This window comes from Trematomus bernacchii, unplaced genomic scaffold (assembly GCF_902827165.1).
Source record: "Trematomus bernacchii unplaced genomic scaffold, fTreBer1.1, whole genome shotgun sequence".
NCBI classification, from domain to species: Eukaryota; Metazoa; Chordata; class Actinopteri; order Perciformes; family Nototheniidae; genus Trematomus; species Trematomus bernacchii.
The window spans coordinates 128,448-144,873 of record NW_022987605.1 but is presented as its reverse complement, the minus strand read 5'-3'; the positions used below and the strand labels follow the sequence as shown (position 1 = coordinate 144,873).

The 16,426-nt window shown below is 41.4% G+C and overlaps 1 protein-coding gene across 1 annotated transcript in view; it reads left to right on the top strand.

Moving 5' to 3' along the window:
• The window catches only part of afap1 (actin filament associated protein 1), a 127,019-nt gene extending 110,836 nt beyond the window's left edge, over positions 1-16,183 (top strand). The window contains 6 exon segments of the mRNA XM_034130915.1: positions 1,489-1,603; positions 5,669-5,798; positions 12,773-12,937; positions 13,022-13,212; positions 13,336-13,500; positions 14,713-16,183. Of these exon segments, the coding sequence (XP_033986806.1) occupies positions 1,489-1,603; positions 5,669-5,798; positions 12,773-12,937; positions 13,022-13,212; positions 13,336-13,500; positions 14,713-14,739 (793 nt within the window). The 3' untranslated portion in view covers positions 14,740-16,183.
• Positions 16,184-16,426: the final 243 nt, after the last annotated feature.

The following is a 16,426-nucleotide window of genomic DNA, read 5'->3' as shown; positions in this document are numbered from 1 at the left end:
CACTATAAGTTATGGGTTTTCTTTTGGACGGAAACTATAATTTATATGTTTTTACTATGTTCAATCTGAATTTACTTTAAAATAAAAACATCTATATTGATTCTGAATTTTCTACATCCAACTCACAGGTGTATCATTGCTTTGAGAAAAAAGATTATAAATGTAACCCTTTTAGAAGTGAAGATATAGTCATTTGTTCTGGGCATGTCATTTTCGAGCCTGAAACCTGAAAAACAGGCTCGGGGCTTAACAGGTTAATGATTATGTTCACTGTGTACATGATATTAGAAGTGACCACACAACCCATTGTTTAAAGAAATTTAAATGTATCGTTTCAATTCGTTTGTAACATCTACATGTACTGATGTCATCATTTATGTGGTTTTCAACCATTCGTAGTGGTAGCCCTACTGTAGTTTTAATCTCACTAATATCAATAACTTTGCCCTGTAGCTGCCAGTTCCTCTGTGTTGCTGCTTGGTTCTGCCTGAACATCTCCCTGTGAAGGACCGGCACTGCTATTATTTCCACCTTTGCATAGGAAAATATATGAGGGCAACAACTTATTTTTCAATTGACTCTGGTGTCACAATACATCATACTGACTTTATAATAGCCTATTAAAGTGTACTTCTCTTGTGCCAATGTTGCTGCTTTTGTGGGAGATCCAGCACTGTAGTTAATTATATAACAGTGACTTTATCACTTAGTTGCCCCTGAATTCGCATGGCCTAATAACATAATAATTTTCTCCCCTTTGTTGGACAGACAACCTAACCATCTCAAGTTACGTATTCACTCACATTGTGAAGAGTTGTAGTGCCACAGTTAGCTGCAGTCTAACGGTAGTATTACATATACTTGGCATAGCCTAACAGCACTGAACTTACTTGATATTTGGACTGAGAAACTTTTTTGTTGACAGTCTACTCTGTACACATCAGGCTACAATATAGAAAACGAGAGCGCAAAAAATGTATTTGGCTAAATTGAGTTAATTAGTTGCCCAGTTTTGCCTGTAAACTATGTATAATGGTATGTGGCTTACTCTGAATAAATCTGTGAGTTTAGGACAGGCTGCCTCCTCCTCTTTTCTTTTTCTCTCTCTCTGTGCCACCTTTCCTCCTCTTTTTTGCAGGATCAAAGACATCGTTGGTGTCAGTGTCAGTCAGTCCAGTCCACACTTTTACACTTAACTACCTTACCACTCTTGCAACAAACGGAGAGTGGAACAACCAATCACATCTTCATTATTCTCCGATAGCTGAAATGTGCCCACTCGCTAGTCTGACAGCTGCCTGGGCCGGTAGTTTTCACCGCGCCTCATACCGGTGCAACTTTATTTTTGAGCACTTTTATGACTTGCCGCACATCATGTCTGGGCTGAATTAAAAACATGTTTTTTTACTCCTATGTGTTGACAGGCCACAGCATATTAGAAAAGCTTCCTGGACTAAATACATTGGAACGTTTCTTTTGTCCTTACAGTTTTACAAGTAAGCGTGCTGTCTCTCCGAACCCGTACCTGGACAGCCCAGTCAACGGCTACGCCTGCCCCAGTGGCATGGCTCTGCACTATGATGACGTGCCCATCAACGGAATGGTAAGAACACACCTGCTCATGGGCGATACACACACAGAACAAATCAGCTAAAGCAGCTTAACCACAGTAAACCATCTAGCTCTTAATTACATTACATATCAAAGACAATGTACAAGTCGGTTTGAAAAACAAGTCAATGTAAGAGAGTGCAGGGAGGAGGTTTGTTGACACGACAAAAGCCTCACACTCTTTCCTGTATCACAATCTGATTAAACTCAGGTCACAGTGATCTATAATCACCACATTGCATTATGCTCTACAGCGCTCAATCACAGCAGCATGTTGGTATCTCAAGACAACCGGAAGAGATTTTTAAAGGCCTGGATTTTGCCTGATCAATGCTGGACAACATTCTCCGGCCATAAGGGAACATCTGAGGTTATACTTAGCGTAAAGATCTTAACAAATATATTGTTCAGCTGGATTTAGCTGAATAATGATCGTACAGCAGGTCAGTTTACATCAGTTGTTTGAAATTAAACAAATTACAAATCTGCCTTTGGTCCTCAAAAACTAAAATGTTACCCCACTCAATGTTTTGAGAGTTCTTATTTCTGAGATTCTCGCAAACTGAGGGGGGGAGTTCAAATTAAGCACGACTTATAGCACGAATCACTACGGCCATGTTAATGGAAACTAAGCCAAAATGAAATAAACTGAATGATATGATATATTACATGTTAAAACAACATTATACCGTACACAGACACTTGTTATGGAAAAGTAGTGTAACTAACATTTGTACTGCTATCATCTCTTGCTTTCTTTCTCTCCTTTGACTTTTCTTTCTGTTGTGTATTTTGTCTCTTCCTCTTCCCTCTCCTCTCGGCCTGCATGCTTGTCTAACTGAAGGACCCGGAGTCGCAGTACTCCAGTCCCAGCACAGGGGGGCGCCAGCTGAAAGAGGAGGTGCACTATGAAAACTCTGACCTATATGAGAACATGCCTTCTCCCAAGCTGACCTCTCGCTGTCTTCCCAAGCTGAACTCTGCTTCCACTTCTGCCAAAGCTCCTGTTTCTAAAGTTTCCTCTAAGTTCCTCACTGCTGATACTAAAACTAAAGCCACTGCTCAGGTGACTAACACTCTCCTCATTACAACTCACACTTTTTCTGCTCTATACTCTTAGTATTTACCAGTCTATAATTCACTATATCATGCTCTTTACCGTGTGTTTTTTTTTCAACATTACATAGTATAATTTAGTTAATAATCAGATCATTTTCCGTTATCGGTTTTTATGTTTCTCATGTGTTGATAACTTTCAGAAAATGGAGGTGAACGTGACCCGCTTAGCAACAATATTTCTCTGTATGACTTGGCAAAAGTGCAGGGCCTTTGATTCTGCTGAAGCACTGAGACTTGACATAATATTGCAAGTAGTGATGCTACATCAATTCCTATTTCAGTTTTTTTAAAGTCTGACCTGCCAATTATGATTTTTACTGATAACATGTTTTTCTTCTTCTCCGTCTGCAAGCTTTTTTTTTTTTTTTCTTCTTTTTCTTGATATAAGTGTCGTTTTTTAACACAAAACAACAATCACAAGTTATTTTCAAAGCTGCATTCAGTTGCTTTAAAAGGTGTCTGATAAAGAAATGTTTTACATATTTTCATTAAAATCACATACAGTCAAGAACAGCATATTGCTGATAGGCCTACCACCAAATCATAAATGGTCAAGTGAATGTTTCAGACAGAACCATAAACAGCTTCAGTCACCTACTGATATATTGTGTATCCCAAATGATGACATACTTTACTATTGAAAAAAAAAGTGTTTATTATTCCTGCATGAGCATGCTTAGCTCAATATACAAGGTGTTAATGCTGGCCACTCACAAGCCCACACCTCTTTCCCGTTAGTCTGTGAAGCACATTCCACCTCTGGGTATGTCCTGAAATCATGCAGAGGTGGAAGAACGACTTAGATCTTGTACTTCAGTAAAAGTACCAGAGTGTAGTAATACTCTGTTACAAGTAAAAGTCCTGCATTCAAAATGTTACTTAAGTAAAAGTACAAAAGTATGAGCATCAAAATATAGCAAAAGTAAAAGTAGTCATTGTCCAGATTGGTCCATTTCAGAATAATATATATGTGCTTTGACAAAAAATCCATACAAAAATGTCATCTGTGGAAGCCGTAGTACTGTAAAAAGTACGACCAATTATGTTAGCCGGCCCGGCTAAAATGATTGGATGGCCTACCTGCCTGTCAGCCTTCCATCTGTGCACAAACTTATCTCGTGCCCTCATTGGTCATGTGCGCGTTTGTGTGTGTTGGAGGAGGGGCTCTATAAGGAAGTGGCAGATTTTCTCCGGTTGTGTATTTTCAAATTCTAGCGATCTCGAGCCGGTTTCTCAAACTTACCTACCCTACCTTTAAAGTGTTATCAAAGCTGGTAAAGGTGCAGCTAGTTTTAATGACTTTATATTTTTATTTTATTTATTTAACCTTTATTTAACCAGATAAAAAGCATTGAGATAAAATCTCATTTACAATGCTGACCTGGCCAAGAAGGCAGCAACGTTACACATTATTACACATAACACAGACATATAAAATACAGAGAACACAACTAAGTAAACAAAAAGACAAAAAGCAGTCACTACATTGTGCACATTTGGGACAGTAAGCAAGGTACACTACTTATTACTGCAAGAGCAGCTGGTGGTGAGGACTTCAGACAACTTCAATTGAAAACAGGCTATTGGGACAAGTGCCATCAGTTTTAGGTTTGATTGAAGGTCATTCCAAGACCAAGGACCATAATAAAAAAGTCTCCTTTTTCCAGCCTCAGTCCGCACAGCAGGTACCTGGAACCGTATCCAGGCACTGGATCTGAGGTTGTAAGAGTCACAAACTGGAGCAAATCTGGCACATATATACAGTGGAAGCTTTCCTAAAATGTCTGTACGTTTGGACTGTGTGTGGTTGTCCTCAGTGTAATTCCTTCTTCTCCCTTGCAGTGAACATCAGCTGTATGCATTCATATTTGTATGGCCCTGCTGTAAGTGCCACCCTGCCTCACTTCACTTATGTCGCCACATTGTGTTGAGTGGAGCTCCACCTCCCCCCGCCAGCTCTTTGGTGTGTGTGCTGTGTGTGCTGTGTGTGCGGTGTGTGTGGCGTGTGTGCTGTGTGTGTACTGTGTGTGGCGTGGCAGAGGGTGTTAACACAGACATAAGACCACAGAGTTCCACCGATGTATAACAAGTAGATGTTCATCCCCAGAGGTGAGGGCAGGCTTCTGGCCGCACTGCCAAGCTTCACATTACTGACAAAATGGAGAGGAGATTTTGTTTATTTTTTAAATATCATGCTATTACTCTTTCGTCTTCAGCAAGACATACTCAGTGACATACATTTCATCACAAAGACAGTCTGTGTAGAACTCAACACATGGTATGCACCTGTTTTGCTTTCTGACAAATAAGAGCGAAAAATAAAGGAAATGCATGAAAGAGTGTGTAACACAAACACTCCTTAGAAAAATAACATATTGGTTGCATATTGTTTCAATATATTGCATTCTAGTTGAATTCAGTAACATTTGTATCGTGCGAAGGTAACTGTTGTTATATGTTCATATTTTATCTTGTAAAATGTCGTTTTTGCTGAGAAACTTAATTAAATATAAATAGTTTGAAGGAGATTAGTTTACATGAATAAAAAATAGATGTGTGAACCCATTCAACTTCCTAACACTTGCTCTTTACTCTTATAATACTAATGCCAATCATTTCAAAGAAGATATTTAAATACAAATACCAAGTCTAACATTTCAAATTGTTGACGGTTTCAAAGACTTCGAGAAGGTTGAAATTAATATTTGGGCAATAGTGAAATCTTGGAAATTGGTGCCCCCCTGTCCATAATTTCTAAGTGCTGACCTTTATACAGTGCAGTTTTAATTTTTCTGAGATATTTGAGAGGTCTAGAAGGAGTGAACACACAGATGCAACACTAAAATCGCAGATATGAAGCGCACAATATCGACCACGATGCAGTGTTCCATTTTTTTTATTTAAAAAGTCTCCTTCCCTTTGGTTCTTCTCCCATCAGCTGAAAGGAAAGAAGGGAACTGGGCCCAATGGGGGGGTATCAAAACACAAGGCAGAGCCAAAGAACCAGCTCAAAAAGAATGGAGTCAACGGGACCAATGGGACAGCTTCTCTGCAACGCAACAGCTCCAGTGAGTAGAAAGAAAAGAGATTTTGCTTTTTCCCATGTGGAGTATGTGGTGATATAAGAGTTTCATATTCAATCCAAGTTCAAATGTCCTCAAATGGTAAACTCTGATAATAATCCACCCTTTTCAGTCGGTTCTTCTCTCTAGTATGAGACAGTGTGTCAGCCTCACCACCTGCTCACCTTGCTTCCTAGCCTAACTCAACTCTGCAGCCGTTTGGAAAATAGCAGGTGGTTTGAATAACTTAAAAACCTGAAACCTTTGCTCCCCTCAAGACGAAGCATGCTGAGCACTGGACCAGACTTAACTCTGTGTGAGGGTGACTCTCAGACAGAGCACTGGACCAGACTTAACTCTGTGTGAGGGTGACTCTCAGACAGAGCACTGGACCAGACTTAACTCTGTGTGAGGGTGACTCTCAGACAGAGCACTGGACCAGACTTAACTCTGTGTGAGGGTGACTCTCAGACAGAGCACTGGACCAGACTTAACTCTGTGTGAGGGTGACTCTCAGACAGAGCACTGGACCAGACTTAACTCTGTGTGAGGGTGACTCTCAGACAGAGCACTGGACCAGACTTAACTCTGTGTGAGGGTGACTCTCAGACAGAGCAACTGGACTCAGCAGAGCACTGGACCAGACTTAACTCTGTGTGAGGGTGACTCTCAGACAGAGCACTGGACCAGACTTAACTCTGTGTGAGGGGTGACTCTCAGACAGAGCACTGGACCAGACTTAACTCTGTGTGAGGGTGACTCTCAGACAGAGCACTGGACCAGACTTAACTCTGTGTGAGGGTGACTCTCAGACAGAGCACTGGACCAGACTTAACTCTGTGTGAGGGTGACTCTCAGACAGAGCACTGGACCAGACTTAACTCTGTGTGAGGGTGACTCTCAGACAGAGCACTGGACCAGACTTAACTCTGTGTGAGGGTGACTCTCAGACAGAGCACTGGACCAGACTTAACTCTGTGTGAGGGTGACTCTCAGACAGAGCACTGGACCAGACTTAACTCTGTGTGAGGGTGACTCTCAGACAGAGCACTGGACCAGACTTAACTCTGGCATGGGCCACGGCTGAATGGGTTCAAGACTCTCGAGCCCATTCAGCCGTGGCGATCAGACCTCAAGGTTGTATTCCGATTTTTAAGACACTATGAGCCGGGTGTTCGATCAGACCTCAACCTCCAGGGAGGCTACCGTGACTCTTATGCAGGTGAACCCCTGCGCCTACCTGTCCCGTAAGTTGTCCTCAGCTGAGCGAAACTACGCTGTAGGTGACAAGGAGTTGCTAGCGGTCAAGGCAGCATTAGAGGAGTGGAGATACTGGCTAGAGGGGGCGGAGCAACCTTTTATTGTTTGGACAGACCATAAGAACTTGGAGTATATCAGGAAAGCCAAGAGACTTAATTCACGTCAGTCCCGTTGGTCTCTGTTCTTTAACAGATTCAATTTCACGATTTCCTTCTGACCGGGTACTCAGAATGGAAAACCAGACGCACTGTCACGACTCTGAGCCAGAGCCCACTGCCAAGGAACCAGAGGCAATCCTTCCACTGAACTGCGTGGTTGGGGCGGTCTCCTGGCAGATAGAAAATGATGTGAAGCAGGCTAATGTTTTGAGCCCAGCACCTAGCGGGTGTCCGAATAATCGTGGCGCAGTGGAATAGTGTGCTTTGGATAAAAGCGTCAAACAAGTTGTTACTTGTAATGTAATGTAAAAAAGTACCAGCGCAAAGATTAAGGGAGATAAAGGACAGCCCTGCCTTGTTCCTCTATTGCCCCTTTCACACCAACGCAGCTCCCGTTCTAGCTCCGTGCTTGCGCTCTGGTTCGGAACCAGTTTTTCTTTTCAGCCCCCGTTTTGTTCACACCGCCCAGAGCCCGACTGGTGCTGCCACTGCTGCGTCATGACGTCACCGTTTACGTCGCTGATTTTCTCCCCAACGGCACTCACAACAACCACAATGGGGGACTGCGTCGGGTCGATGGTCGTGCGAATCATACGAAGCCAGATTCAATTAAATAACTACTTCTCAACCCTTATACTTTTCTCCAAAGTGCCGTGGTTCATTGTTTATTAATGTGTTACAGCGGCATTTACCGACCGCTGCAGTGCTGCTCGTCCACCGGAGTTTATTCTCCCGTCAACTCACGGCAGCGTCCGCTGGAAAGTATTCACTGTCTGACTGTCACACAAGCAGCTGATAAATATCCCCCATCCCCCATAAGTGAATGTGTTTCAGTATGAATTGACGCTGTTTGGCATCACAACGCTATGAAAGTTTCTCTGGTATAAAATGGATGATGTTAGCATAGCAATCGAAGCTAAACTGACTATCTTGACTACTTGTTCCTATCCTATTGTGGCATAAGCCGTTTTCTACAGGCACATTTTACCAGCGTATTTTTCATTATGATTCTACTTGTGATAGTCGGACATAGCAACCTGTGCAGCCCATGTATTGATTCCATCCGATAGCTGCTATAATAAAAAAGAAAACGTCTGCCTGTTCTCCACAATGATCAATAACAGAGAACGGATGGTCAAAGTAAGGTACAAATAAACAGAATCACACGAAGCCTGGTTAATGTTGCCTGACTTTATAAAGTATGTTTTTTTGTGTGTGGTTGCGTTCTAGTCACTTTGCTCAGCGCTACTGCTTGTTACAACTTTTATTTGCCGTACTCGCCATAAACTGTTATTGCTCAGGTAAATCTCGCCCCCCTCTGACGTAAGCGTGACGTATGCGGTTCTTGCTTCTAAACGGACAATTTTTTCGAGCTTGGTAAGAAAAGCTCGGCTGTGGTGTGAACAGGAAACACCGGTGCTTATCAGGCTCTAGCTCCGAACCGTCCCTGGAACCACGTTGGTGTGAAAGGGGCATATGACTCATTCAACACTGTTCATATTCAAAGGGGGGGGGGGGGATTTCCTGCCATTTGTTACCACAGATGCCTTTGGATTTCTATATAATAATTTGACCCATTTAATAAAAGATGGACCAAGGCTGAAGTTCTCCAGTGTCTGGAAAAGGAACATCCACTCTACCCTCTCAAATGCTTTCTCAGCATCAAGCAAGAGAGCTACAGTTATATCAGGTTCATTTCCAGCTTGCATTAAGATGAAGCAACCTGCGGAGATTGTCAGATGATGTCCTTTTTTTAATAAAGCCCACTTGGTCAGGGTGGATACATTTTGGTAACCAACCCTCCAGTCTAGATGCCAGAATCTTGGACAGTATCTTAGCATCAACATTAATCAGTGATACGGGTCGGTAGCTACCACACTGTTGGGGGTCCCTACCTTTTTTATGAATCAAAGTGATTAAAGCAGTTTGCATACTTTCTGTGAGGGATCCCCTCTCTAACACATCTCTAAAAACTCCAAGTAGTCTTGGGGCAAGTAAATCTGAGAAGGCTTTATAAAAATCAGCTGGGAGGGCATCCTCCCCAGGGGATTTACCATTCTGTAAGTCTTTGATGGCCTTTTTAACCTCCTCTAAGGTAATGTCCACTCCAATTTCACCCCGTTCTTTGTCTGACAGGGTTGGGCATCTTATCTCAGATAGAAAATGTCTTATATTCTGACACTAAGGATTGTCTGATTTATAGAGATCTTGATCAAATATGTTAAATATAGCGTTAATGTCTGTCTTCAGATCGCCCCTATCGTTTTGTTTTGCTGGTATCATTGATTGTGTATACTGCTGCTTTGCTCTCTGCGCCAGAAATCTCCCTGTTCTTTCCCCTTGTTCATAATATTTCTGTTAAATTATTCATATTCTACTTTCTTCTGTAATATGGAGTTAAATTCTACTTTTAGTTTGTTTAGTTCCAGAAGGGTAGCGTGGTCAGGCTGGGAAGAGTGTATATTTTCCAGATTTTTTATTTCCAGCTCCAGTTCCTGAAGCCTTTGAACCGATCTCATTTTCAGATATGAACAGTGTTGAATGAGTCGACCTCTAATAACCGCCTTAAATGCATCCCACTCCACGGCTGTGTTTGAAACTGAGCCTTCGTTATTCAGCCAATAATCCATTATCTAGTTTTTTATAAATTCCAGGGACTGTCCATCTCGGAGTAGGGATGTATTAAATCTCCACCTAGTGGGTGGGGTTCTTGGCATTTGGCCTAAACAAAACGCTATCCCGACTGAAGCATGATCTGATATTAAAGGTCCCATGTCATGCTTTTCCGGTTATTACCCGTCCCCTTGTGTGTTATGAAGGTTTTTATGCATGAGTCTGCAGAGTCAAAAACCCTCAAAGTACACCCTGTAGGGAGTAAAACTCTAACACAGACCTCCCCAAAACGCCTCGTTGGAGATTTCTCATTTTCCAATGTTTTCTTCCTGGGTATCGTGACGTAGGGATACCCAGTAGCCACGCCCAGAGCTATGGCCGCACCCTCGCAAACATTGCAGCGATTCATGCCGGATATGCACAGCGTAGGACACTGAAGGACGATGCTGTTCCTACTTTGTTTGGACCAGCAGGAGATTCGGGTACACAACCTGTAAGTATTCATTGTTGTTTGTGTATTTATGATGTTTAAAACAAACAAGGTATCTACCACGACTGTTTAAATGGGTCAACGTTTTTCGGGCTGCTAAGCCATTGACACAGTGCTAACTGGGCTAACTAAGTTGCTAGCGTTTCCATACATCAACTCCAATGTCAGCAGAGGGACTTACATGTATCTCATAGCAGGAGAATGTCTGCATTCACACACGAAATACTCATAGACAGTATTCTCCGGGTGATTTACCGTACGGTCAGTCGCGAAACTTAATTACATTATAGTTGGCGTTCCTAGCGTGTATGCTACCGAGCTAAAAAAGAAGGCTACCAAGAGCTAGACATGCTAGGGAAAACATTGTTTTTATGCCAGCTACAATGAATGACTGAACGTAGCAGACTACCCGTATAAGATTGCAAATATAAACATGTTCTTGCTAGTCTAATATGAACCACTAGCTGTTGTTCATAGTAGGTTGGCATATTACACTGAACAACTAGCAAACGTAGGTTAGCATATTAATCTAGCTGGCAAGCTAACGAACCTAAAACAACTAAGTTTCTCTAATATTTTGTGATTTGCATTTGATTTCGTCCAGCCAGATCAGGAAACTCCTGGCGTATCCGGCGGACAACACATGAAGGGATGACCACTCTGATGCCTCGTCCTAAAAAGCCCCAGCACCAGCTTACAAAGCTGCGATAGGCAAGATGCCGAAAACGCCTATAAGGGGAGGAATGTGTATATATGTATATTTACACATGTTCATTTTGTACATTTCTAAAAATAAAGTTTGATGGAAATACTTAGTAGCCTTTCTTCCCTGAATTATTTGCTCCTATAACATATCATTCATATATAGCAAACCATGATTTGATTTTTCATCAAACACAGTAGTTTATTACAGGTAAAAATAACTTAAAAAAATAACTCTTCTTCCGTTCTACGCCTCAAAGGTCTATAATCAAATCTGTACATGTTATGGAGGTTCTGCAGGGTGTGGGGTATGTATGGTGTATATCTTGGCATATACTGTAATGTTGTGTGCTACTGTTGGTGTTTTCAGCTAGCTGGCTACATAATGTTGTAACTGTCAGCTAGGCTACCTTTCTAATTTCTTAGCAACAGACGTTTTCCACTTCGGTAGGCATCATGGCGCAGTTTCCACAAGTGCACCTAAATACAACAGTTGTAGGTACAGTTCGGTTAGTTAGCGTATAACATATACGGCTGTACCGACGCCATTGTAAAACTGATGTTCCGCTTCAGAGCCGAAAAAAGCACTGTGTTAGACATGGGCGGAGCCTCTCTGGTGGTTGACTAATCAGAACAGAGTGGCCGAGCTGACCAATCGGAGCACACTGGGCTCACAAGGAGGGGGAGCAGGAGCTCCAACAAGCCGTTTAGGACAGAGAGTGAATACACATACTATACAGAGATGCTGTATGAGAAACCAATGTGAGTTTGGAACATTGAACAATATAAATCTATTCTAGTAGACCTCAACAATCTAATTATGATCAGTAGAAATGGCCATGACATGGGACCTTTAAGATAGGTAACAACCTATGGATGTTGTTCTGTAATAGAAATGAGTGACTTTGAGATAAGAAAATAATCTATCCTTGAATAGGATGTATGTGGGTTGGAGTAAAAGGTATATTCCCTTTCCAGCGGGTGGAACAATCTCCATACATCCACTAATCCTAACTCTTTTTCCATTGCGTCAATAGCTTTCTGAGCCCCTGAGGGTCGTATTATACCCCGTCTATAGGTTTTATCAACTTGAGGGTCCCTAACTTTGTTAAAATCCCCACCTAATATTATATACGAGTTTCTGAATTGTCTTATAGTATTGCTGACGACTATAAAGAAACCCGGCAAGTGCACTGTTGGGGCATATATATTCATAAAAGTACATCTAATACCATATCATTCAGTATCGATAGCTATCCATCTCCCCTCTTCATCTGACTGTTGTTTAAGTATTTTCATTTTGAGATTATTTTGTATCAAAATGGCAACACCCCTCTGGCTACCTCTAGCCAGAGGGGAAATACTTAAACAACAGTCAGATCACCTACTATGATCCAGCACTATAAAAAACCTTTCCTACCCAATCCCTCTGAAATAATAAAGAGTCCTTTTTTTCCAGGTGGGTCTCCTGCAAGAACACCAGATCCCTTTTTTTCAGTTTTAAATATGTGGACAGCAGAGGTTCAGTGGCAATATATTTATATTGTATTCTAGTCTTAAATCCTTGTGACATCTTTTTAGGTTTGGCCTTTTACAATTAAATGTATGAATCTTAAAAAATGTTTTTAGATTGATTGCATATTATAAAATACCTTATGATTAGAAAGAGGACACTGCCTACTGTAGTTCTAGTAAAAAGCCTGCAGGACTTCATATTTTTTAATCAAGCTTTTTCACAACCAATCCCTGTTTTGCAGATGCAGAGCAGTGTAAGTATGGCAAGAACCGGGTGGAGGCCGACGCCAAGCGGCTGCAGACTAAAGAGGGAGAGCTGATGAAGAAGAAGCAGGAGATCAGGAACCATCTGACCCAGCTGAAGAAGGAGAGGAGAGACCTGCGCACTGCAGTAGAGACTTCACCTGGTAGGACTAACTAGAGTTTACAGGAACATCTTGAATAAAGTGAAAAAACATTCACAAATATATTCCCCTCTCCTCTTGAACAAGGCAAACGTTCACTGGCCTCTCTGACGGAGCGACTGAAGAAGGTGGAGGAAGACTGCAGGCAGAGGGAGGAGGAGCGGGTGACCCTAGAGCTGGAGCTGACAGAGGTGAAGGAAAGCCTGAAGAAAGCCCTGAGCGGGGGGGTCACCCTGGGCCTCACCATTGAACCAAAGGCTGGCTCCTCTGGAGTCAAGGTAAAAACACCGTTACTGTCTCAGGTTGCTAGTTTTATATAAACTGCATGGCACAATTCATAATTTCCCCTGTGTGTGTCTGTGTGTGTGTGTGTGCGTGTGCGTGTGCGTGTGCGTGTGTAGTCACCGGCTATGTTGCGAAAGAAACAGGAGTCTTCCCCTTTCTCCAGCTGTGACACCAGTGACACAGAGTCGTGCTCGCTGCCCGTCAACAGCGCCTCGCTTCTCCGCAGGCAGCAGGGCCAGAAGGCGCCGGCGGTCCGGGGCCACGTCCTCAGGAAAGCTAAGGTCAGAGGTCACAGGCAGACAGGGGCCACAGCAATGTGTAAAAGCTCTGTGTAGTAGTTGTCTTGTTTTTCAGCCTTCCTAATTCTGTGTGCCCACTTGAAGTCTTAAATGTGCCACACTTATCGTGCTTTCTTATTCCTCTAGTATGCCTTTTTGTTGTGCTACCAGTTGTGCAGTGTTAAAATGATATGCACAGTAAAAATGATTTTTTTTTCAGTAAAAGTACAAAAAACTGTGAGTGCGAAGCATGCTTCCCTTTGGGAAACGAGGAATCCGTGAACAGAGCTCAAAACCATCCTTCATAGCAGTTGTGCATACTTTAACATAGAACAATGATTAAACGTTTAAACGGTTCTTTAGACTAAGGACTTTATTGGACTAAAAAGGTATTTTGTTGGCTAGCACAAAATGACAGTTTATGTTTGTTTTCCGTCTGGAAAACAAACATAAACTGTCATTTTGTGCTAGCCAACAAAATAGAAGTCAGAAGTCTTTCTGACAGTCGGTGTGTCTCTATAATCTTCAGTCAGTTGCTCACTGCAGTGGAGAGGGTTTTAACATCTGAGTTATTTAAATCTTGCTCCTGTTACCAAAATGTTCACTCTGTATACGGTATATTATTTAAATTCACAAACGTAAGTCAATTTGTGATGGTTGCAGATATGTTACAAAGGACTCAAACTGACTCACGCATTCTGCTAAAGGTGGCAGAAACTCTAACTACATGCCATGCAGAACCCAAACCTTTCTGTAGGACAGCAGAAGGCTGTCACCATCCATATTCTCAACACCACAATACAATGAGATTGAGTCTGTAAGCTCATAGTATTTTAGAGGTACTTCTTTTGATATCTACTTGTAATAGTAATAGTTAGCTTTTATGCACAGTCAACATTTCAACATTTCAAAATAGGTTTTTGAAATGTTTCAACATTTCAAAATAGGTTTCTCTGACACTGATATGTTGACAACGTATCATGGCTTATGTAAGAAGTTTGACATCGACAACACCTACGTATGGTTGATTAATTTAATGGCTTTTTGCAGGATTAGGCTAAAAAACATTGTTTTACTTTTTTTCATACATCTCTTAATTTATCACATTTGCATTATTTGACTCTACTTGTTTGAACATTTTTCAATATGCGATAGTACTGCCGATTAAGATAATTATTGGAGATAACCTTTTTGTTTTGTGTGTTTGTTTTTCAGGAATGGGAGCAGAAGACAGGCACATAAACCCCCCCATCACATCAGTCTGATTTGTTATCCTTTATTACTTTTCAAGAAATGTGTGTATATATTTATTTAAAACTTTTCATACAGTCCTTTCCACATGGCAATCACATGAACAGAAGCAGTTGTTGCTTTTAGTGTCCTGTCAGTACTACAACCCTTTAAACTGAGTCACCATGGAGATGTGCAACCTGTGTCCTTTAGTTGTTTTCTCAGAAGTCTGTTCCAGCAGATTGACAGTGTGGATTCAAAAAGGTGAAAACCAAGTATTTATTTGTAAAGGTGTAGAGCAAATACTAGCTCCCTTTGTTTATTTATGTTGATATATTTAAAGTTTGATTTTGATGAATGAGTTGCGCTTAACAGAGTCCCATCTCCTACAAGGTCACAGGTCAGCTTCTGCTAACAAAATGCATTCAAATAATCATAACCCACAGCAGCATTTATCAGATCAGTAAGAGTAACATTAGCATTGCCCAGTCGCTCCCCAGATTATCTTAACTCTGAGAAAGCACAATTAATTGTGGAGTTCCATCTGTATGGCTGGATTAATGCAAAGCTGTATAGTTGCAGAAAGAAAAAAACATTTTTGATTAAAATCACAATTTGACATTTGATTCACAAACCTGTCTCATTCCATTAATAACAACAGATATTATTTATTTTCTTGGTCAAGGTTGGGACAGTTTAAGGACATTTTTGCAGATAAATTATTAATAATGTCATTCATTATTAATACAATGTGTTTTATGAGTTATTACATGAACACAAATTATACCAATACTGATCTTGTATTTTTACTCAAAGAAATACAAGTACAACAAAGCTTGTAGCGTTGCTATCAAAAAAAGACTCAATATGGTAACAAACGAGGCGGGCTCCAGACCTCTGAATTACTGCCCAAATCCTTGAATTGGTGCATAGTTTGCTAATGTCTTTTCCCGCTGGTTGAAAAAATCTACCAATACCAAGTTGAAAAAAGTGATATAAAAATGTGAACAAACAGAAATGAGATGGACGCAGCGCTACAGATTACAGAAACTAACTTAGTTCAATGTAATTAAGTTAGCTTCTTTGTTGACCGAAAATGACATTGATAAAACAGATAAGTCCCCCACTGCAGAAAAGGGGAAACATGATCACAACATCAGACTAATAAATTAAGTGAAATAGTAATTATCCAGTAATCACAGTTTTGGCAAGCTACAACTACAAATGAAGTGCATTGGTGCCAGTGTGTTTGCGCACCAAGCCTCCAAGTCGCATTCTAAGCCCCTCAAATATAATTTTCACGAACTCGAGTCACATTTCTATTATACCCCATTCACACCAACGGTGTTTCAGGGCCGGTTCGGTGCTGGTGCTTGAAAAGCACCGGGTTTTCCTGTTCACACCGCAGCGGAGCAGCCTCTAAGCTCCGGAATCCGGTTCGTTTCGAGCACCAAAAAGTTGTCCGTCTAGAAGCAAGAACCGCATACGTCACGCTTACGTCGGAGGGGGGCGAGATTAACCTGAGCTAACAGTTAAGGCGAGTACGGCAAATAAAAGTTGTAACAAGCAGTAGTGCTGAGCAAAGTGACTAGAACGCAACCACACACTTGTAAAAAAAAAAACACGCTTTATAAAGTCAGGCAACACTAACCAGGCTTCGTGTGATTCTGTTTATTTGTACCTTACTTTGACCATCCGT